General features: G+C 41.2%; 1 protein-coding gene across 3 annotated transcripts in view; it reads right to left on the bottom strand.

The window, feature by feature from the left end:
• The window catches only part of RAMP1 (receptor activity modifying protein 1), a 44,885-nt gene extending 31,712 nt beyond the window's left edge, over positions 1-13,173 (bottom strand). For 2 of the 3 annotated variants that reach the window (XM_015832184.1, XM_015832182.1), the window contains exon 1: positions 12,900-13,173. Coding sequence is in view for 2 of the 3 variants with exons in the window: in XM_015832182.1 (XP_015687668.1) it covers positions 12,900-12,951 (52 nt within the window). In the remaining variant the exon portion in view is untranslated. Of the gene's footprint in view, positions 1-3,703; positions 3,820-12,899 lie in introns of all 3 variants that reach the window. The other variant, XM_015832183.1, reaches the window with a different exon arrangement.
• Between the last annotated feature and the right edge of the window lie 11,067 nt (positions 13,174-24,240).

Below are 24,240 nucleotides of genomic sequence, written 5' to 3'. Positions count from 1 at the left end.
ATTTCATCTAACTCTGTTGTCCCCAAATTAACACCATCTATTTTAACATCTTTTTCATATCTAGATTGTATTTGCGTTCTCATGTACCAATCCATCTTTATTCCTTGTTCCTCTAATTGTTGTTTGGTTTTCAACTCCCCCCTATCTGTTAGTAAGTCTTTATATCTTATAATATTTCCCATGTTAAACATATTGGGGTTGCCCCCCCCCATTGGAAGGAAAGACCCCGGTGCCCCCATGTTATTCTGAACAGAATCAAAGAAGAGAGGGGGGCAGGGAATAAATTGTTTTGTGTAAGTGGGCTGTGAAAAAACCTCGTTGTTTGTGACCTGACTGGTTGAGAGTCCTTTCTGAGGAATCAAAGGTCTCTCGATCTTTGCAGTGCTGCTGGCCTTGTTTGAATAGAGATGGATTAAAGAGGCCCACGAATGGAGGAGGATCTGGGGATATATCTTCTTCCTCTGACAGACCCTGATCTGTCAGCTCATGGTCCTCTGCAGGAGACCTCCTGCTTCTGGAGGACCGGGAGGGGGAAATTGAGTCCTGATACACAGAGGCTTCCTCTTGGGAAAGGCAGGAGCCACCCTTTGAAACCACAGACCCTGTTCTGGAGCAATGGTGTTTTGAGGAAGCCATGGCCTGAGCAACAGCCTGAGATATCAGGAATTGTAGATGTTCTGATGACAATGCTCCATGATTGTCTGAAAGACGGGTGCCTGATTCTGAACCCAGACCTCCAGGCCCCTCACTTAGGGAAGATCCGTTCCCCTGCTCCGTGTCGGCCTCTGTTTCCAAAGGTTCCTGACTAGGCTTCCTTGGGCCAAATATTTCCTCCTCCTTGTAAATAGGTGGTTCTAGACCATCCTCTGCGGAGTTTTACCTCCTTTCAGCTCTAGAAAATTGTTTCTCCAGAGCCTGGTGTCGACGTTTGGCTTCCCTATCCGCTATTTTAGAAGGCCTTTTGCCAGATATTGCTTTGGCCTTGATCCTGCCAGCCACCTCGTTTGGATGATCTCTGTCTCTTACGAGAAGGAGGGCTGATGGAAGTTTCCTGCACTGTCTGGACTGCATTTGTGTCTGCCATTTGTCCAAGGGGATATATCTCAGTTCAAGACTGAGAGAAATCTCAATGCAGGGATCCGGTGGAAGGAAAGCTTGATTCCGATTGCCCTGAAAAGGGGTGAGGTTTGAATGGAATCCTCCCTTCCCCGCTTCAGGACCACGTGGAGGTAAGATGGTGGCCGGAAAAACTCTGACCGATCTCTGCAGCTCAGCTGGGCTCCCTGGAGGCTGGCCGAGCTCCGTTTGCATTCACCTACTAGGCTCCAAAATAAGGCACGCTCGGAAAATTTAGCTCTCTGCCGGTTGGCGGAGCTGCAGGGAAGCCGCGGGAGATTGTGGACCAACTGATCTTCGGAAGGGAGCCGCGGGAGTCCTATAGCTCTCCGCGACTCAGCTGGCTTCAGAGGGAAGACCGCAGAAGTCATATTAGCCCTCTGCGGCTCACAGGCTTTCGTAGAAGCCGCAGGAGGTCTAATATCACCCGCGGATCAGCTGGCTTGGGAAATCCCGAAAGGAAAAAAAATTTCTGCTGCTCCTCCAAAAGGTAGCTGGGTAATCCCTGTGAGGAGGGTGAGTTGGGAAAGGAGGAAGGAAACCTTTCCCTTCACCCTGGAGCACACTTGGTGACCAGAAAATGGCGCCCGGCTCTTTGTTCTGTCCAGCGATCGGCTGGAATCTAGCAAGCCTCGTGGCTGTGCTGCGATTGGCCGGCCAAGACAACAAAAACAAACAGCCGTTCGTTTTCTTATAACTCCCTCCCTTCAAACGAATTAAAGTAAAGAAAAATACGACCTGATCCAAGAATCAATTTAGGAGCCAAGGAAAATCTGTCTGATAGGGCTATAGACTAAGTCGAGACTGGGAAGGGGAGGTCTCAAGAGGAGAGACGGAGCAAAATTGGCTGACTTAGTCTACGGGCAGAAGACAAGCAAAACCCATTGGTGGATTCTCCACTCGTCATTCTGGAGAAAAACCCATTTTACACCCAGGACTGGCATCTTGCATCCTCTCCGTCATGCTGGTGCTGTCCTGCAACTGGTGCAGGCTGAGCTGCGGGGTCAAGTGCAGGTACAGCTGCCGTTGCCGTGGGATCTGCTGTCGCAGCAGCAGAGGTGGTTGCCCTGTTGCTTACCGTGGCTGGAGTTGGCTAGTCAGCAGGGTGTGCCATCTGAGCCAGGGCTTCTCATCATTTGAGGTTGCCAAAAGCCCCCCTCAGGAACTTTATGGCTTGCTCCAACATCCAGTCTTCTCGATCCGACTTGCCTGTGATCGGTTCTTCCTCCAACTCCACTTGCATCTTCTGCCAGCAGCTCCCATGGCTCCCACGAGTGAATGTTACTCCCATGGGCTTCTGTTCTCACTCTTCCATTTTCCCAACCCCAAGGGATCACTGGGGTCTTGGTGGATTGTCCACTCCCAGCCATTCGGATAGATCTGGCCATCCATTTACCCCCAGGCTTCGATCTCCTCCTGGTCACTCCCTTGAGCTGAAATCATTTGCATGGTCCCACGGTATGGTGTCTTTCTCTCCAGGCTGACCACAACTGCAATTCTAGCCTAATGTCAGACTTGCCCCAGTCTGATCCCTTAGAAAAGAAAAAGTCAGGCTCAACCTGAATTTCTCATGCTCAAACGATATAGAAAGTTTCCCCCACACCCCAGCCCTCCCCCCATGGCCAGTCCATCTTCAGCCAATAAGAGTATGTGTAGGTGTTTTGAGAACACTGAGATGTTTAGGGTACTTCACTTTCTTTCTCAGGGTGCATGGCCTTGGGTTCTGGCACAAACTGGTTCCGCACTCCTCTGCTCTTCATCAAGCTGTCATTCCCTCCCCCAGTTCCCATTCATTACACATGCAGGTTTATTGCCCATTTGTCCCCTCCCTATGTTGCCTTCCTCTCCCCTAGCGTTTGATGGCAGGATGCCAGCAAGGTGCCAAGCTGAAGATGGCAGACCTGACATATCTCCGTGACATTAAAAGACAGTGGAAGGATGAAATGTATTTGAATGAAGATAGACTGATATTGTGGGATGGAGTTAATGAAACATGTGGAAATATAGATTGAATTATGAGCTAAAGTTCTTAAAATGTATGTCAAAAAGAACAACACAATGTCATCTAGATAGATGACTGCTTCAATAAATAATGAGAATGTAAGGATGAATGGTGAGTTGAGAAAAAAACTGTATTGCGCTTAGAATGAGGATGATCCTAGGAAGAGGAAGGGACAAGATAATTTCAACCTTTTTCATCTTCATTTTCAGCATGGAACAAGCCTTCCCTATATGCCTTTTAGATATCTATAGACTATTTTATCTCTCTTTAGTCTTTTGCAAGTAAACATGTCCAATTAACCAATTCTCATAGGGCTTGATTATCAGACTCCTCTTCATTCTGCAAGCTCTCCTTAAAACCACTCCAGCTTTAACATACTGTATTTCTTTTAAGATATTGTACCCAGCACTGAATAAACTACTCTGTGTGATCTACCCAGAACAGAATATAATGGAACTACTACTTTCCATGACCTAGATGCCATGCTCCTGCTAATGTCAGGTGCAAGAACCAGAATAACACCATGAGCTGATAGTTTCTTCTTTATTGTTGCCTACCTATTTACAAGAATCTCACCAAACTTACTATATTCTCTTCGAAGTAGCCACATAGGGGCTTCAGGAATTCTAGGGAGCTCTGTCCTCTGTCGCTTTTTTCCCTCCAAGAACTCCCATCTCTCCAGACTTGTTCCTGACTTGTTCCTGACAAACACAGAGTGGTTCTTAGTAACAAGAGCATTTTTTTATTATTGCTCACAGATACAATATGTTGTAAAGAGTAAAATGTAAATATACTTAAGGAAATAAACTCAAGTACAGATATCAATAGATGTACAGCTTCCTAGCTCATTCCTATTATTTTTGAATACTGTATTGCAGGGGTCCCCAACCCCCAATCCATGGACCGGTACCGGGCCACTGCATACTAGCAACCGGTCCGCACAAACAAGCAAATCCCCATCCGTGGGATGCAGGCAGCACACAAAACCACGCACTCTCCGGTCCGTGGAAAAACCTTTCTCCACAGAACCGGTCCCTGGTGTCCAAAAGATTGGGGACCTCTGCTGTATTGGGTATGGGTCTGCTCTTCTCTAGTCTTCCAGCACGTCAATGAAATGTGTGGGGTTTTGTTGTTTGCTGGGCTTTATGTAAGAAAGTACTTTTAATCAGGGGATACTTCCTAAAAGCAACTGATGTTTTCATATAGCAAATCTCTTAATTGAATTAAATTTTGTATTTTAATATTACAGTGACTTTACCCTTTGACATTGCAGTGATCATTTAGTATTCTTTTTACCATGTTTTACCATTTGTTGTGGTCAATTTCTTCAGGGTCTTTGGCTGGGAAGCCTCTGAAAACTCACATGATTCTACTTTTCTCTCCAGCAGTGTTTTAAGAAGAAAGGGAAGCAAATGCAGGGGGCATTTTAGCAGACAGCATCTGTTCCTTTATGATAGTCTAAGTAGGGCCATTCTATAGCCACATTTGATGTCTAAAGATCTTTATTTTAAATTTGTATGTAGCAAATGCATAGCCCTAGCTGACTTTACCCAATCTATAAAAGAAAAAAGTATTTAAATGGAAGATAATCAGAAAATACCAGGTCTGTAGGTTGCACTGGTAAGCTGAAAAACATCCCATAAAAAGGCAGTGACAAACCACATTTATACTACTGCCAAGAAAACAGCATGCACAAGACGTCATGAGCAATCAAGCTAGATGAGTAAGTTTTACTTGTGAAGTGTCCAATTTTGAGAAATTAATCCTTCTTTTTTTCTACAATCAAAATATATTGACATAATACTGTAATATCGGTAATAATCCTTGTGGAAATAGAGATAGCTAGGCTTTAAACAGATTTGGAAGTGAGATTTAGACAAGCAATTGGGTAGACAATATGGAAACAATGTGGGGACATTCCTACTGACTTCAATTATCTTGTCTTAATCTAAGGTTTTACATAGGTGGTATGTAACCTCTATAAGAACCTCATATATAATACATAGCTTCTTTACAAGGTGATTTTAATCAAAAAGAAACTTTCTTCCATATTCAGCAGAATAAAACACTATGAAATTTTGTCTTTAACAAAATAATAGCAGTATCTAAATAAAGGATTGAATTCCTATCAAATTCAGGTTTAGTATAGGTAGTCCTTGACCTACAACAGTTCATTTGGTGACAGTTCAAAGTTACAACAGCATTGAAAAAGTGATTTATGACCATTTTTCACACTTATGACCATTGCAGAATCCCCATAGTCACGTGATCAAAATTCAGATGCTTAGCAACTGCTTCGTATTTAGAACAATTGCAGTGTCCCAGGGTCATGGATCACTTTTTGTGATTTTTTGACAAGTAAAGTCAATGGGGAAGCCAGATTCACTGAACAACCAGGTTACTAACTTAACTGCAATGATTCACTTAATAACTGTAGCACAAAAAGTCATAAAATGAGGCAAAACTCACTTAACAAATGTCTCACTTAGCAACATAAATTTTGGGCTCAATTGTGGTTGTAAGTCGATGACTACCTGCATATATTTTAGTTAGTACAAATCAAAGAAAGGAATAAATATGTACAAGCAAAAAACTTATTGTTTTAGCAGCAAAGTCAAAATAATTCCTCATCAGTGAAAATATCAGGATAATTTTTTCTACTGCTTAAGCTATTTCTAGATAAGCATAGCAACAATGGTAGTTCAGAGCTCAGAAGTAGAGCAGTCATACAATCAAATCTGAATTGCAAAAATTGAGATGGCCACTACATTGTAGGGAAGTATCTTGAGATTTATCTATCTTTTTGCTGTCATCTGAGGATGTCTGCCACACTCACTCCCACCATAATACTCTTTGCAAACATTTCAGTAGATGTTGCCAGCCCTGCAGGTGACAACCAACGTTCATTTTTTAAGGACAGTGCTTGAATCTTGGCTGTAGTTATATCACTAAATGGATATAATTTCTGTTATTTATTCCACAAATGTCTGATACCTAGAGCTAGATCTGACTTGATGTGAATTGCCTGTCAACTGTATCTCTAATGTTTACCCACTTACCTAGAAACAGTGTGTTTTCAATAGCAGATAACAGTTGATTGAATCCTACTCCGGAGCAGAATTTCAACTTAGTTGCTGATGCCACCTTTGCTTTTTCCATTTTTTAAAATTTTCCTTTCTCTTTTGTTTTGGTCTATTCTGTATGTTTCATCCAGCCTCTCTCAATACCAGACTGTCTACATATAGTCAGTCCTTGACTTATGACCATGATACCCATTATAGGCATTAGTCATGACAGTCATAAAATGGGTCACCCTCAGGATAGAACCAATGTTATTGCCTTTTTCTGAGATGGTAGTTAAGCAAATGCCACATTAAGTGAATGCTTAAGTGTTTGTTATGGGCTGGTTTTGCTGCAAATTGGAATAAATGCTGCTTTTCAGTAAAAATATCATAAAATGCAGTAATGTAACTGTGGAATGTTGCAAAGAGCTGTAAAGGCAGGCCAGCTACTGACTGCCCAAAATGCAGTCACATCACTATGGGGGAGTGACCATCAGAACCAAGTGTTAAATGCCCTTGTAGAGGTCTATCATAACTTCAAACAGTTGCTGTGTGAACTATTATAAACCAAGGACGGCACCTCCCTAACATAATCATGTCAAAACAGACACCGCTGCCCTGGTCCCCCGAGAGAAGGAGGGAGTCTCCAATGGCAAGGGATCGGCCTAGGTGGTCTCTTGGCATTGGGAAGCCAGAGGAGCTACCGACAGGGAAACCGTCACCAGAGGATCCAGAACCAGACCACACCACCCAGGGGAACGGCATGATCTATGGCAAGACCAGAAGGAGACTCACAAAACAAACATTGACCAGAGGCTCAAACTCCTCAAAGAAATGTTTGGAGAACTCTTTGCCCATTTTCCCCTGGAGCCACCCACTCCCACACCTGGACTGGCACCAGCACCAGCAACCCCACTCACTACCCTAGCACCCTGATTCCTGTGGGACCAATAGGGCAAGATGATTATTGGATACCAGAGCTGAAAGTGAAATTCAATGGAAAGGCAGTTGGGGAACTTCCTTATCCAAGCATGGAACTTCATGGTGCACCATGGGCCAAACTACATCACCGTAGCTCTGGAGGGAGAGGCAGCCAACTGGGTAGTTTCTCTCCATGATGCTATTACCAAAGAGCTGCATGATTTTGACTACTTTATGATTGCCCTAAGACAACCATTTGAAGACCCTCTGGCAAACTGGAGGGCAAAAAGGAGGATCAAGGTCATCCGGCAAGGCACTTGATTGATCACGGTCTATGTGCAAGAATTCTGGGAGTTGGCTAGCAGGCTCCCGGACAAGACATGCTCCTAGAATATCTCCAGGGGTATTTACATTATACCAAAAACTGTCCGGAGTAGAACGTAGATGGATGGCTTAGGAGAAGGAGTCTTATGTGGTCAGATGGGCGCTATTCATATGGTGGCACTTCCTAGCAGAGGCAAGGAACCTTTCGAGGTTTGGACTGATCATAAAAACCTAGAAGCACTGAACACCCCCCCCCCGAAAGCTGTCCCCTAAATAAGTGAGGTGGGTGCAATACATTAATCATTAAAGTATTTGCCTGGAGGAAAAAAAATCTTAGCAGATGCCTTGTACAGAATGCCCTAGTATAATACTGCCAAGGAGGAGGTAGTAGACACCATCATTCTTTCCAATCAAATAGCAGCACTAGTTACCACCAGAGCCCAGCAGCAGCAAGTCCAACTTGCAGCAAGTTGCTAACCTCTCAGCACTCTGGAAAAAAATTTCTATGTATTTTATTTTTGAATTGCCTGAGTGCTCTGGGAACATTGTAGTTTGGGCCATCACCAATCTCTTTTCAAAACATGCAATTGTGGCATGCCCAAAAATTCCCTCTGCACGAACCATGACAAAACTGTTTCTACAACATATTTATCATTTGCATGGGACTCCCAAGAGGATTATCTTCGACCAAGGGGTGCAATTCACCTTCCAATTCTGGCAAGAGTTTTTTAAATTACTAGAGACCACCCAAGGACTTAGCTCCTCACATCATCCTAAGACTAACAGGGCCTGTGAATATATCAACAGTGTATCAAAACAGTACCTAAGATGTTATGTCAATTATCAACAAGATAATTGGCTAAACTGCTATGGTATAACAATGCAGTATATAGCAGCACTAGCTTTGCCCCTTTCCAAGTTGCAACTGGTAGAAACTTTGTAGCCATGCCTGAACTTCCAGTGGAGCCACCTAAGAGCCTCTCCCTGACAGAATGGCTGAAGCAATTGCAAACTACTTGGACAGTAATTTGCCAGGCACTGGATGAGGCTAATGAAGCGGATAAGAAATATGCTGAAAAAACAGGGCCCCAGGGAAGAAGTTCGAAGTAGGGAATGAAGTTTATTTATCCACCAAGTATCTAAAGCAGGGGTTCCCAATTGGGGGTGTGAGACGATATTCCAGGGGGTGCAAAAACTTGAGTTTAGAAGTTTCAAAATTATACTATATATGCATAATTCATTATTTTGAACTTTTATAAGGGATGCGAGAATATATCAGAAGCATTCTAGGGGTGTGGGCTATAGAAAAGGTTGGGAGCTGCTGATCTAAAGTCTAGGCAACCTTCAAAAAAGTTTGGATCCAAATTTGTAGGCCTTTTTCCTATTGTAAGAATGATTAACCCAGTGATTGTTGAATTTAAGTTACCAAAGAAACTTAGGAGGATACATCCTGTTTTCCACTGCAGTCTTTCTTAAACAAGCCAAAACCTCCCCCTTATGAACACCTGCAGAAGCCACTCCTCTTCCCAATCTCATTGAAGGTGAGCAACATTTCTAAGTACAAGTCATTTTGGATTTGCATTTCCAATAGGGGCGCACTCCAATATCTTATCTCATGGAAGCATTTCCCCTCCTCTGAAGCTGAATGGGTGGCTGCCTAATATTTGCAAGCACCAAAGCTTTTATGTAACTTCCATGCCCAGTATCCTGATAAACCACACTTAATCTTTCTCCTTCGCTTTTCATTTCCAGGCCTAACGCCTTATTTCAAGGGGGGCAGAATGTCAGCTATCACCTTATGCTTGCTGTGGTTCGCTGTTATGTAGTGACAGACTGCCATGAACTGTGGGAAGAGGGGATGAAGAGGAATGCTTAGTGAATCAAAAGAAGAGACTGCACCTCCTCGAGACCCTGCCCCAAGGTCATCTAGCTGCAAGAAGGAGGAAGCAGCATACCAAGCTGCGCCTGGACTGACCATTATGAAAACATCTTGCATGGACTTGATTGGTTACAGTGGGGTGGGCTGCGAGGGACAGTTAAGGGGAGGAAAGTAGAACTGAGGGATTTTGGTATGCAGTTCTCAGTTCTGGCTATGCAATACTGCAATTCACCTGATGTCTAATAAAATTATACCTTTCTCAACAAATGGAGACAAGGATCTTTTCTATTTAAAGGTTTAAGTTGTGAGTAGCCTGACACAGTCAAAGAATACAAACACATACAGTCATGTGAAAAAGAATGTACACCCCCTTTGAGTTCTATGGTTTTATGTATGATGATATAATAATCATCTGGTCCTTAGCAGCTCTTAAGAGTAGGTAAATACAACTTCAGATGAACAACAATACATGACATATTACACCATGTCATCATTTATTTTACAAAAAGAAAGCCAAAATGGAGAAGCCATGTGTGAAAAGCTAAAACCTTAGTACTTCCATAAGTATGAAGAAGCTAAGTAGCAACCAGGTCCTGCTAATCAGGTGTCCTTGATCAACTGATTATCAGCAAATGTGACTACTTCTATAAAAGGTGAAGTTTTAGGTACTTGATGGTCTCCAGCACTGAGGTGTGTGTTAACACAATGTCAAAGAGGAAAGACATCAGCAATGATCTTAGAAAAGCAATTGTTGCTGCCCATCAATCTGAGAAGGCTTATAAGGCCATTTTCAAACAATTTGAAGTCCATCATTCTACAGTGAGGAAGATTATTCACAAGTAGAAAACATTCAAGACAGTTGCCAATCTTCCCAGGACTGGACGACCTAGCAAATTCACCCCAAGGTCAGATCGTGCAAAAGTTGCAAAAGTTACATCTCAAACTCTACAAGCTTCAGTTAGCATGTTAAATGTTAAAGGTCATGGCACTACAATTAGAAAAAAAAACCTAAAGTATGTTTTTTTGGAAGGGTTGCCAGGAAAAAGCCTCTTCTTTGTAAAAAGAACATGGCAGCACAGATCAGGTTTGCAAAGTTGCAGCTGAACAAATGAAGACTTCTGGAACACTGTCCTTTGGACAGACAAGATGAAGGTGGAGATGTCTGGCTATAATGCACAGTGCTATGTTTGGCAAAAACCAAGCACAACATATCAGCACAAACATCTCACACCAACTGTCAAGCACAATGATGGAGGGGGTGATGAGTTGGCCTTGTTATGCAGCCACAGGACCTGGGCACCTTGCAGTCACTCAATCAACCATGAACTCCTCTCAATCAACCATGAACTCCTCTGAATACCAAAGTATTCTAGAGACAAATATGAGGCCACCTGTCTGACAGCTAAAGCTTAACCAACATTGGATCATGCAGCAGGACAATGATCCCCCACACACACTAGCAAATCTAAAACAGAATGGATGAAAAAGAAAAGAATCAAGGAGTTGCAAAGTCAAAGTACAGACGTCATCCTAGTTTAATGCTGTGCTGTGACGGGACTTCAAGAGAACTGCATAAACAAATGCCCACAAACCTCAATGAACTGAAACAATATTGTAAAGAAGAGTGGGCCAAAATTCCTCCACAACGTACGAGACTGATAAAGGCGTACAGAAAATGATTATTTCATGTTACTGCTGCTAAAACAAGCTATTTAATCATAAGGTGTACTTAGCTTTTCACACATGGCTTTATCTTTTTTACATGTTTTTATTTTTTCATTTGGATAATTTTGATTTCCTTGATTATAGGATTATGATTTTATGAATGTTTACTTTTTCTGCCAATATAGGACCCATTTTAGGATCCAAAATCCATTCTGAGATCTAGTGCTAAACTCCAGAAAGGCATTAATACTATGAAATATTTCTACCAGAAAATAGTATCTGTCCTACATACACAAAGCCATAAATTTGAGTAAGAAAAATGGAAGACTGTAATAACTTTGGCATCTGTTGAGACATAACTCCACCAAGCAGTCCTTCCAGGAAATTTTCTGAGGGTAAAGGAAGGCTCATAAGGAGCAGCTGTTCTTGACATGACAGTTTGTTTTTCAGTTGAATTGTACAACTTATATGATATATTAAAGGTGAAAAGAATTCTGAAGTGATTTATCTTGGTCTGATTTTTTTACATCTCAAAACTCTGACATTTTAACAGACTGTGTAGACTTTCTTTATCCACTATAACTTTTTTCAAGCCCATTATAACTCTGAATGGTTAAATGCTCACTCATAAATTGAAGATTACCTGTAGTTGGTTAAGGCAGGAGTCCCCAACCTCTGGGCCGCAGCCCACTAGTTTGCAAACGGGCCATGGAAACGGCAGGTGAGTACGTGCACAAGCATCCCCACTTGCAACAGGTGAGTGAATGCACATGCACTCCATTTGTATGAGTGGCAGATGCGCGTGCACACCACTTGTGCAAATGGAGCTGTGCACACCCATGCATGCTTGCCAGCTGCTCATGTGAAACCATCCCCTTCCCCCCTTCCCCCTCCCCATCCACGAAGCCAGAATGTTTGGGAACTCTGGGTTAAGGTGCCAGGATAGCAATCAGGAGATCATTTTAGTCCTGTCTTAGGCACAAAAGCTAGCTGGGTGACTAGGGCCAGTCATTCTCATTCTCTCTCAACCCTAAGAAGCAGGGAAGGGCAAACCACTTCCAAAATCTTGTCAGGAAAACTGCAGGCAGTCACCAGGAGTCAGCATTGATTTGAAGACACCCCCCCCACCTCAAAAAAAACCCCTGTAGACAGCAAATTTGTTCTTAACCTCAAAAAAAGGGGGGGAAGGATTTAAGTAATTACAACTTTAGTCTAACAATGTGCCATTGTGGTGGATGATTCCCTGAAAGAGGAACAGCCTTCCTTGTGGCTCAGGTCAGTATCCATTTGCTCATTCTGATTATGTAGCCCTAGCTTGGCTAATCAGAAGGATGGAAAATTCAACTTTAGTCCAATCCTCATCACTATATTATTTAGAGGAGAATATAGTAGAATGACCAGCACTTTATGCTTCAATATGCAAGAGAGTGAGTTGAAATGCAACACATCTGTAGAATGAAAGATAGAATTGAATTCTCATTGACCTCAAAGCATTTCATAGTTAGACTGAGTGGCAAAACATAACCTGATAAAACAGAAACAGAATACAAACTCAAAAGTAATTTGTGCAAATTGTATTTATAAATGCAGAAGGCATTATACAATTCCATTGCAGCTGAAAGTTGATATTGTTAGAAAAATAAGTTTGTTGATTCAAAGCAAAAGTTATTTTGTGGGAATCTGATAAATTGTTTTGTACTGCCATTAATCATCATCACCTGTACCATCATAGCTATCATCATCAAAAGGCAGATTGACAGCAATACAGCAATACACGGACACAAAATAATTACAGAGTATATGTATATGCATATACATACACACACACACACACACATATATATACATACGTACATATACACACGTAAATATACACTCTGTTCTCGCCTCTAAATAGCCATATTATATACTGGCACGAAGCGGCACTCACCAAGACCAATCCACAAGCAATGCTTCAATCGGGAGACCATTCCCAAAGCCATGGCTCCAGTAAAGGAATGAAGCCTGTCGACGCCAAGGGACTTTATTTTAAGCAACAGGAATCTTTGACGAACGAATTATTCCACAGAAAGATGGGCAGGACCAAGTGCAACCAATTCAACCTCGTAAAAAGCCTCCACTAAGGGAGGTGGCAAGACACGAGCCCGTAGCAAACAAGCCCACCAACCGTCCCTTTCGTTCTTCTTCGAAGAAGGATCTTTAGCTACCACAAAGGGCACGTGGAAAGGGAGGGAGTTCTGATTGGGTCATTTTGGGGAGGGCAGAGGAAGAACGAAGGAATGGTTTTCGTTTTCCTTCTTCCTCTAGGGACTTGTTGGTCGGCGGGAGACCGTGCTGTTGCCGTGAGGGGGAGCTTGCACCAGACTCTCTCGCAAGGCGAAGGAACATGCGTAGCAAAAATATTTAAAACAAACTCATTTGTGCTGGCGGAAGCGCAAGTTTTTCGTCTTGTGGGTTCTATTTCTGAAACTGCCTGAAGGTGGATTAACCAAGGCTCACGAATTCCGGGTTTTATTATTCACTCAAAGATCAGAGTTGAAAGAGGGCAGCATGGAGAGTAGCCAAGAGTCGAAAGCAAAAGACAATAAATAGTGTTATCCAGCCGCCACTGTTGTATGACCTCCTTCGGAGATAGCATGACGGGCCGTTGCCCGGAGAGGAGCTGGAAAGGCTACTCTTGGGGGTGTTTTTGTGTCTATCTCTGATACAGTACTCTTCCCCCCCTCCCCCCAGCAATGGAGAAAAGGGGTAGTTTCTTTTTTCTTTTTTGAAGGCAAATATGGTTTTTAAGCTATTCTTGATAATGCTCTTTCATAAAATACGCAACGTTGTGCATTTAAAAAATATATCCTACCTATTGAGACAAAATTGTATAACTTGGAAAATACTCTGTCCAACAAGATTTCCAAGTGTCCTGCTTAATGCTAGAAGCATATCTACTTGAGCATATCTGATAATTTTCCAGCCTTTGTCTCAAGCACTACTGCAAAAAATTCACCAAATTGTGTAACAGTCTCTTCCACTGCCTGCAACTCAGTCAAGAGTTAGGGCCCATTAGGGCAGTGACAAATCTTCCAGTATTGGAAGACTGTTGTAATACCATGTCCTCACAGCTATAATTTCTGTAAGGCAAGATATAACCAGATACTTTAACATTCTTATAGGCCTTGGCTTGTGGAGCCTTCATCCATCAATAGCCCCAGTATTTGCTGCAGTTTATCACTATCATGTTTGAGTAGTGGTGCCCAAAACTAAATACAGTACTTCAAACTACTTCTCATGATCTGAGCACCATGCCCTTGTTCCTGTACTGCAGAATAGTGTTTACCTTTTCAGCAGCTGCAGTTGGCTTACGTTTCACTTGGATCTGACCTGAGTACAGATTATTTTTACATATACTGCCAAGCTAATACCACCCATCCTTTAAATTTCTTCTTGAATAAATTCCATTTATTCATGTCAGCTTACTGCTCAAGTCTGTTTATATATTTTTAAATCTTCTCTTATTTATTTACTTACTTATACCACCACTACCCCAATTTTGTGCTCTCTGCAAGCTTTATGAGTACTCACCACTCCTCGCACAAGTCATTGATAAAAAACATTAAAATATCAGGACTTGGGACTAAGCTTCCTGGCACTCCATTCACTTCTCCAAGCTGAAGTAGATCCATCTATTAGGACTAATTTTGCCTACTGCGAGTCTATCTAGCAATATATTATTAAACCCACTTAACTATTAAGAAAATATAATCTGTCAAAGTTTTTATTTTACTGGAATCCAGATACACCGTATCTTATATATTCCTGATTGACCAAGTTAACAAGATAAGGAAGGAAATAAGGCTAGTCTGGAATTATTTGTGATAAATCCATTCCAACTCCTGTTAGCATGCCCACAAGTGCTCACAAAAGTATTGATACTGTAATCTGTTTGAAAACCTTGTCCATTATAGGAGTCAAAGTGACACATATAGTTTCCTGGGTCGTCTTCCTTGCCTTGCCTTCTGGTGCTTTGGAAAATAAGTTGACCTCTTCTTCGTGGCAGCTCCTCAAATACAGAGGAACACTATCATATTGCCCCTACTCCTTTTTTTCACTAGGCTATTCCTGCAACCGTTCTTCATATATTTTAGTCTTCAACCTACATTTGGTTTTTCTTGCTTAGGTGTAGAACCTTATTTTTCTCACCACTGAATTTCATTTTGTTAGATAGGGCTCAGTGTTCAAGTTTGTCGAGATCCTTCTGGATCTTGAGCCTATCTGCTGGGGTGTGGGCTATTCCTGTCAGCTTTGTGTCTTTGCAGATTTGATGAGTTCCTCTTCTATTCCTTCATCTAAATTGTTTATGAAGATATTATGAAGATATTGAAGAGTCCTTGGCCTAAAACAGAACCTTGAGATATTCCACTGCTTACTTTCCTCCATATAGATGTAGTTTCATTAAGGACTACACATTGAGTGCTGTTTGTCAGCCAATTACAAATCCATCTGGTGGTGATGTTGTCTATCCCACATTTTTCTAGTTTATCAAGTAGATTGTGGTCTACTTTGTCAATTTCCTTACTGAAATCCAAGTATACTATTTGGTAATCCAGCATTTCACTAGTGGACCAATTTAGTCACTTTGTCAAAGAATGAAATAAAATTTGTTTAGCATGATCTGTTTTTGATAAACCCGCGTTGGCTTCTGATTGTTTGCATCTAGGTGCTTGCAGATCTGTTGCTTGATTATCTTTTCCAGGATCTTAGATGTAAGACCAGTGCTTTTTTTCTAAAAAAAAAAAAAGGTGCTGGAACTCACACGTCATATAATCCGCCTTGCCTACCCTACAAGATTCCATCCAAAAAAGGTGTCGGAACTGTGTTCTGGGTGTTCTATGAGAAAAAAGGCCCTGTGTAAGACTGATTGGTCTGTAGTTTTCTGGATATTTTTCTCCCTCTTTTTGAAGATGGGAACATCAGCTCTTTTCCAGTCCTCTGGTGGTTCACCAGTGCTCCAGGACCTTTTAAAGATATGGTTCAATGATTCTGAGATCACTTCTGCCAGCTCCTTCCCTACTCTGAGATGTAATCCATCAGGTCCTAGTGATTTAAACTTGTCTAGAGTGGTCAGGTGTGCTCTTACTATTTTCTTGCCTATTTGAATTTGAATTTCTAGTCTGTCTTTTACAGTTACATTTTTGTTAGGTTGGGCTATTTTTTCTTTTTGTATGAAGACAGATACAAAGAAATAATTAAGCAACTCTGCTTTCTCCCTGGTGTCACTTCCTTGCCATCTTCTCCATCAGTGGACCTGGGTTCACCTGGAGTTTGTTATTCCATTTAAAGGCTCAGAATGTCCAGACACTGGGATAAGATGTCCACAGCATCACTTAATTAACCTGGGACAGAAATGTATGAGGAATGAATATTTAGGAATAATTGTAATAATATGTAGGAATGACTATGAAACATGAGAAGAGATGCTGCCTAGGGAATAATCAGATAATATTGTTGGGGGGCAGAGATCCCACAACAGATTAACAGACAAACTAAAAAAGGATTTGCCCTAGTTTATCAGGCTGTAAAAAGAGATTTGTACTTTCAGTCTTTCAAGATTCTGCTAATATAGCCTTATAATAAGGTGATGTAGAATCAGTTCATCTGGTCCATTTCCTGTCTGGTCTACCTGGAAAGGCTGACAATATCTTACCCCATGGTGACAGATGATCGCATCCAGGAGCCTCACATAGGTGTTGAATAGAAATGGAGAGAGCAATGAATTCCGGGGCACCTCACATAGTAGAGGCTGAGTAAGGGATTTCCTCCCCAATGATCACCAACTGGAACTGACCCTAGAGAAAAGAGGTGAACCCCCACAATACAGTGCCACTCAATCCCAATCCCCATAGGCAATCCAGAAGGATGCCATGGTCTGATGGTATTGAAAACTGGTCTGGACTGCAGCGAAGTTGCAGTTTCCCAGGAAGGAGTGAGATGATGACATAGTAGATCAAGTAGGACAAGGATGGATGCATAACCTTCATCCTGCCCTTGTCAGAGATCATCCAAAAGTGTGATGATCCAGTTTCTGTCCCATACCCAGCTCAGACTTTAACTAAAAGGGATCTAGATAATCCACTTCATCCAAGATCCTCTGAAGCTGCTGCATGGCCATTTTCTCAACTACCTTTCCCAGAAAGAGATTAGATACTAGACTAACATTGTCCAATATTGTGCGGTACAGAGATGGCTTGAAGAGGAGTGAACCAAGCTCTCTTTAAGAAATAAAGGAACAACCACCTCATTTAAGGAAGAGTTCACCACTGCTAGAACCGACACACACACACACACGAGCCATATGGAAGGGCATGGATCTAAAGAGCAGATGGTTGATCTCAGTCCTAACAACCTTGTCCACTTCCTCAGGTCCAACAGGTTCTAACTAATTCCAGATATCTGGGAAAGACTCCTTTTCCAGGTACTTTCTCCAGACCTGCAACAAGACAGTTATCCAACTCTGAGTGAATATGAGCAACTTTGTCCAATAGATACTGAGCAAATTCTGACTTCCGGTGGTGATGTTGAGGTGGTGCAGGGGAAAGAGAACAATTTCCGTCCTCTAACTCTGTTTTTTTCACATTTGGAGACCCTTCGGGGGGGGCAGAAAGCCTGGAGGGCTACGCGCGAAAAGGGTGAAGCCTTGGGGAGTAGTGAGGTGAGAGGCAATCACCCACTACGACGAAGGAAACCCCTTAAATTCAACGTGAAAACATCTACTATCGTCAGATGGTGGATCCGAGGCTGTGACAAACCACAGAGGATGCGGAAGCAAAGATATACTTAATAGACTGTGTCATTGAGTGAGTTAAAAAATTATGAAGATACTCTAAAGTAATAGAAAAATCTAAAAGATTTACTTGTCTGTTAGTTTTGGTGTTGGAAGGAAGCTCAGCTGGAGAGGGAATCCTCAACGCAAGCGGCGACCCAGCAGGAAGAGCTGTGAGTCAGCAAATTAAAAACAACCAGAGGATTATCAGGAGGGAGACAAAAAAAAAGTCTTGTGGTGAACATTTTAGCGCAGAACAAAGAAGAGGATGGAAGATTGAGGAAGGAGAGGTCAAGAGACGGGAGACAGAGACGGAGGAGACGGCGGAGTGACTAGGACGAGAGAAGTGAAAGGAGACGATTGGCAAGCAGACAGCCGGAACTGCGGAGAAAATGGCGATTTAAGAAGGACGAAGAAGTAGCGCGTTGTAGAAGATTGGAGAAAGTGAGGTCAGAGGAGAAAGGAGGAGATAGTTTTGGACATGCAGAGAATCCGGAAAAGTAAAGGAAACGGTGAGAGGACGAGACACGGGGGTGAAAGTGATAGGAACGGATAGACGGACTGACGGTCGACGAAGAAATCTGGAGTCCTAGAGAGACCGTGTGTCAAACTCAGAGAAGTAGCACGTTGTAGAAGATTGGAGAAAGTGAGGTCGGAGGAGAACGGAGGAGATAGATTTGGGAAGTGCGGAAAGTTTGAAAAGTGAAGGAGACGGCGAGAGGACATGATACGGTGGTGAGGGATAGGAACGGATATATGGACAGATGGTTGATGATATAAGATAGGAGAAGAAATCTGGAGTCCTAGAGAGACTGTAAGAAAGAGAAAAGAAAGTGCAGAGGGTTGGAGAAGGAGAAGAGAGGTCTGGGGGTATAGTGAAAGTAGATATAGACCTAGAAAAGGAGAGAAAGAAGAATTGTAAGTCTAGAATAAAAGTGCAAAGTTAGATAGGTTGTTGGCTAAATAAAGAGATATTCAGAATAGAAAGTATTTGAGAAATAGGATATTAAAACGACAACATTGAGAACAGGGGAAAAAAACAATATCAAGTCTAGCATTGACACCTTCATCCCCATCAGGGCAGAGAACAATAGAAGGAATGATGGGGACCAAAAAACAAAGTGTAATGTCAAATATGCAAACCATGCAGACAACACTACTAACTATTCAGGAAACGATGCTAAAAATGCAGGAGACAATGTCTAAGAATCATATAGAAATGAGAGGGGATATGAATAAATTAGATAATAAGATTGAAACGATACAACAAACAATTGAGAAAAATGAAGAAAGAATTCAGGCAGTAGAAGTAGGATTGGATAAAATAGGGAAAAAAGTTGATACAGTAGATAAAAATTGATGGGAATCAACAAAAAATGGAAGAATTGATCATACATTTGGAAATGGATAGGGCGGCGTTCTATCTAAGATTTCAAAACGTGGTGAAAGACAAGGAAGAGGATTTGGGTGCTATTATGGTAGAGCTGATAGCTGAAGTTCTACAAAGGGATAAGCAAGAGGTATTGTTAGAGATAGACGAGGTGTACCGAATCCATACGAACTATGCCCGATGTAATAGACTCCCAAGAGAAGTACATATAAGATTCACCAGAAAAAGAGTTAGAGACATAATATACAAGATTACAAGAGAAGATCCAATGATCTATAAAGGCATAGAAATACAAACATTAAAACAAGTCCCAAAGAAAGTGAGAGAACAGAGAAGGGATTATAGATTTCTCAGTGCACATCTAATTAAAAGAAGCATACTATTTAGATGGTTAATCCCAGAGGGGATGTTGATAACATGGCAGGAGAGAAAGATTAAAATAGATAGCTTAGACAAGGCAAGANAAGAGAATTCTATGAGCAGTTAGAAGGGGATGAAGAAGAGAATAGTAGTAAAGAAGAATCAGAATTAGAATCTAGAAGTCAGGAAGAACAGCAACAGGAGTTAAAAGAGAGAAAGAGAGATAGAAAGAAAGGAGGTAAAAAGAAAGGAAAGAAAGAGGAGTAGGTTTGAGAACAAGACAAACACACAAGTAAAATAATGGAAGAGGAGATTAGATTAATATCAATCAATGTCAATGGATTAAATGCACCAGCTAAAAGAAAACAAATATTAACAAAATCAGTAAAACAAGGTGTAGATATAGCTTGTCTACAAGAAGTACACATAAAAGAGCAACACAGAAAATATTTGGAATTTCCAAAATTAGGAGTACTATACACGGCACTAATAGAACAAAAACAGAGAGGAATAGCAGTCTATATTAGGAAAGGAATTAAAAGCCAAATTAAAATATCAAGATACAAATGGAAGGGTGCTAATAATAGAATTACAAACTGAACAGAAATCATGGCTGTTGGTGACAATTTACACTCCAAATGAGAATCAAAAAGAATTCTATAAAAACCTACATTAAAAACTTATAGAAATTGGACAAGAAAATATCTGTATAATAGGAGATTACAATGCGGTAGTGAATGTAAAAAAGGATTATATTAGCAACACGAAAAATAAAAAAAACGGAAAATATTGTGGGGAAAAATGCACGCGCAGCAAACTGCCATGCTTTCCCCCCCACAAACCTCATAACCTCTTGATACCCTTTGTCCCATGAAGCAGCCAGAAGGTCATCCCCTTTTGACTTAATGCCTCACCTACCTAAACAGATAATATGCTTAAATCTCTTCCTGTCTTTGTTAGTTCTTTCTCCTTTTGATCTACCTGTATTTGCTCTTTACCTGGTCTTTGACCATGTAATATGTTACTAGAAAATAGTTGCTTACATGAAGACATTTTCCAATGAAGAAACCTTTGTCAGCATCTAATGGTTAAGCTGGTGTATGTAACAAGTATATAAGAAGCAATAAACTCAGAGTTTGTCAAGCTGTGTCCTGCAGCTTCAAACCTCTGCTCAAGACATGCCTGCATCTTTGTCTTAGCGTCTTACATATGGCGCCCGAACAGGGACAGCCCCCCCTTCCAAGGGAAAGCAACAGCCAACATACTTACCAGCGTCTGGAACAGACTTCTAAGTGCACTTTTGTCCTATGGGAGCCCTCAATGGTACGTATGGGTTGCAATCTATCTCAGCACCAGCAGAAACATGTACAGGAACTCAGATTCCTGTTACACAAATCAGGCATGAAAACGCCTGAGGCAGACATAAGGAAGCTAGTGGAGGAGGTAGGGAAACATTGCCCTTGATATCCTAAGCGCTGGACGCTTAGGTTACGAGATTGGGAAAAGATAGGGCATACTTTACATCTTGAATCTCGGGCTCCAGTACAGGTATTACATCGATGACATCAGTGCCATCAAGCAGTGGAAAAATTTGGCTCAGATGCTTCAGCAGGGCAACAATTAACTACAAGCCTCCCACCTGATTAGGATCAAAGTAAAAAGTGTGCCTCTGAAAGCATCTTTAATTGGATCTTCAGCTCCTTCTGAAGAGGCTAATTCTTTTGCCTCCTTACGGCCATCATACACCCCCATAAGGAAAATATTAGAGGACAATCTTGAAGTAGAAAAAATATATATGGGGAATCATCAGAGGAATTTAAAGAAACAAATTAAATCAAAATGTACTCCTCTGCAATGTGTTTTAAACAATTGGGATGTTTTGAAACTTCAAGTAGCTGTTAAGTTTAACCCTGTCAGACAATGTCTGATGGTGGTTTGTGTTGATATGTAGAAGTACAAATAATCTTTAACAAGACAACATTGAAAAACTTTGTAAACCTCCGGTTGGCTAGTTTATCTGATAACAACTAAAGCCACGGAAGAAAAGAAAAAGAAAATTCAAAGAACTGAAAGCAAGTTTTTTTCTTCTTTCCCCTTTAATCTGGCTCTATTCAATTCCCCTTTGTCAGAGGTGAGGAGAGGAGGCTGCTACTTTCCCCTCCCCCTTCACACCTTCAATATTCCTTTTAGTCTTTCCCTACTGTCTTTTGAAGTTGCTGGGATAAATTGGAAGTAACCATAAATGTTCCCCTCCTCTTTAATAAAAAGGGGAGGCCTGTTTTAACATCAAACCCCAAATTGATGTGTGTGTGTTTTGTTTATGTATGTGTGTATATATGTGTGGCCACCCAGAACATTACGCTTGGGCTTGGAATGGTGAGAAAAATAGGAGATGGTTAAAGGGCCCTATAAAAACCACGTTTGGTTGGAATCATCTCATGATTTTTCTCGCTTCTTGCAGGACAAGCCATATGTCTAAATAAATGTTGTTTTAATAGTATTTGTGTATATATGTTTGTCTGTGTTGTTCTGTGTTATTTCCAAGACTTGGAAGAGGGTCAAAACCCTCTCTCATAACATCACATAAAAAGGCCTTATTTAAAAATAAATGATCTGCCTGAGAAAGTATGAAATGAAATATTTGTATGTGGAATTATTTATGCAAGCAGTTAGAATGAAAGTGAATGAGTTAATTTGCTAAGACCTAAGTGTGTGTGTTAGCCCTCAAACCCCATCCTCCACCCACTCCCTCCCAGGCTGTGAAAGAAATAGTAAACTGCAGATTTTATTGTTGTAAAAGTAAATTGAAAAGCAATAGTAAGTGTTTGCATGAGAAGAGTCCCATGGAGAATGTGTGAGAGAAGTTATGGAAAATGCATGTGAAGGAGAGAAAACTATTTTTTAGTGGTGAGAAGTTTGTAAAAAAAAATATTCCTGTCTCTTTCGTTTTTCCACTGGCTGTGTTGCTTTAAGAGCAAGAGAGACAGAAAGAAGGGGGGGGGCTGTTCGTTTTAAACTTTTTTCCCTCTCTGCTTAGAATTCCGGTTTGCGAATGGAGATGAAATTTAATACCCACTCTTGGAGTTTCAGATTACAAATTTTTACTCAAAAGAGGAGACAGTAATTGTTGGACAAATTTTTTTTGGGGGGGGGAAATGTTGAGTTTAAATTGTTTAGTTAGACCTATATATCCATCAACCAAAAGAAATGACTCTGAATTGTTTTGCTTAGATTTGTAAATGTTTAACATACTTAATGGAAATTTGTTTCCTTCTGAATGGTATTTGATTAACTTGGAATTTAACTTATTGACCAAAGGAAAACAACCTGGAGATCTCATTGTGGTTCCACCTGCAGCATTTGCCATGGTTGAGCAAATTAATGACATATTGAGTACTCAATTTGTGGACAGAATTCTACATAAAAATGGTCACTTAACGCTTTTGATTTTTTCCTACTAGTAAGCTACTTACAGGAGTATTAGCCATGTTAGAAGCGCAAAAAGTATATTGTATTGAATGGCTTTACTTATCCCATCCCAAAATGTTTTATCTTTTATCCAGGCTGTTGCTGAAATAATAACCTTAGGACACAATCGAGCTTGTCGATGAAATGGGACTGATTTAATTAATATTGTTCTTCCTATCCCAAAATTTGATTTTCAATTTTATTTTCAGAATAACTTATCTCTTCAGTGCTCTTTAACTGACTATATAGGATGTATTTCATATAATCTGCCTACACTGCACTGCAATCCTCATCACAACACTCAGAATTATCTGCTGCTATTTTAGCTTTCCACACCTTTTCTCAACAGACTTTTAACTTAATCTCTGACTCTCATTATGTGTGCCAACTTATTTTTAATCTTCCAGGTGCTTACATCACGCCCAGGATCGACCCCAATCTTATGGCTTTGTTTTTAACTTTATAGCAACTATTACAAGGCCAAAAGCATTTATACTTTGTTTCTCATATACGCACCGGTCCTTTAAGGACTGCCTTTACAAACAAATAAAAAAGGAGGGATCAACGGTACCTAATTTGGCATGGATAACTCGTCAAGTCAATAAAGTCCTAATAACTTTAAATCAGCTAAATATTTCTTTTCAAAACACTACTGCCTACCAGCGTCACTTTCAGCAGAAAGCTGTGCTCTCTAATCCATTGGTATATTATCGGCAATTGCCTGATAAAACCTGGTTAGGTCCAGTTCCCTTATTAACATGGAGTCGAGGCTATGCTGCTGTGCTTGCTCCTACAGGCCCTCTCTGGATTCCAGCCCGGTGTGTGCGACCAGCCAAAGATGTCATGGCATCAAATCCAGAACCCAATACTGGAAATGAAGCAGGTGACTCTTCAGACAGCACAACGTCCCTTTCGCTCTCATCATCGCAGTCAACCAACAACCTGGGGCGATGTGAAGAACCTAACATCCAAAACACAGGAGGTTCTGCGGCAACAAGGAAAAGAACCTACACCAAAGAATTTATGCGCTGCCATATTTGTGGTTTTGACTGCAAATTCCTTAGTCATTCTTTGCCTCTCTTTCCTTCTTAATTGCTGTGTGGGGGCTCAAGCTCTCCCACCTCATCCTTTAGAATCACGGATGAAATATAATATTTGGGTGCAATTAGCTAATGTCACAAAAGTGACAGACTTTTGTCTTTCTGAATCATATGATATGGAAAATCTACTCTCTACCTGTCT

The sequence above is a fragment of the Protobothrops mucrosquamatus genome, unplaced genomic scaffold, assembly GCF_001527695.2.
Source record: "Protobothrops mucrosquamatus isolate PMUCROS unplaced genomic scaffold, P.Mucros_1.0 scaffold_311, whole genome shotgun sequence".
NCBI classification, from domain to species: domain Eukaryota; kingdom Metazoa; phylum Chordata; class Lepidosauria; order Squamata; family Viperidae; genus Protobothrops; species Protobothrops mucrosquamatus.
Note: the sequence above shows the minus strand (reverse complement) of the source record. Positions and strands in the feature narration are given on the sequence as shown.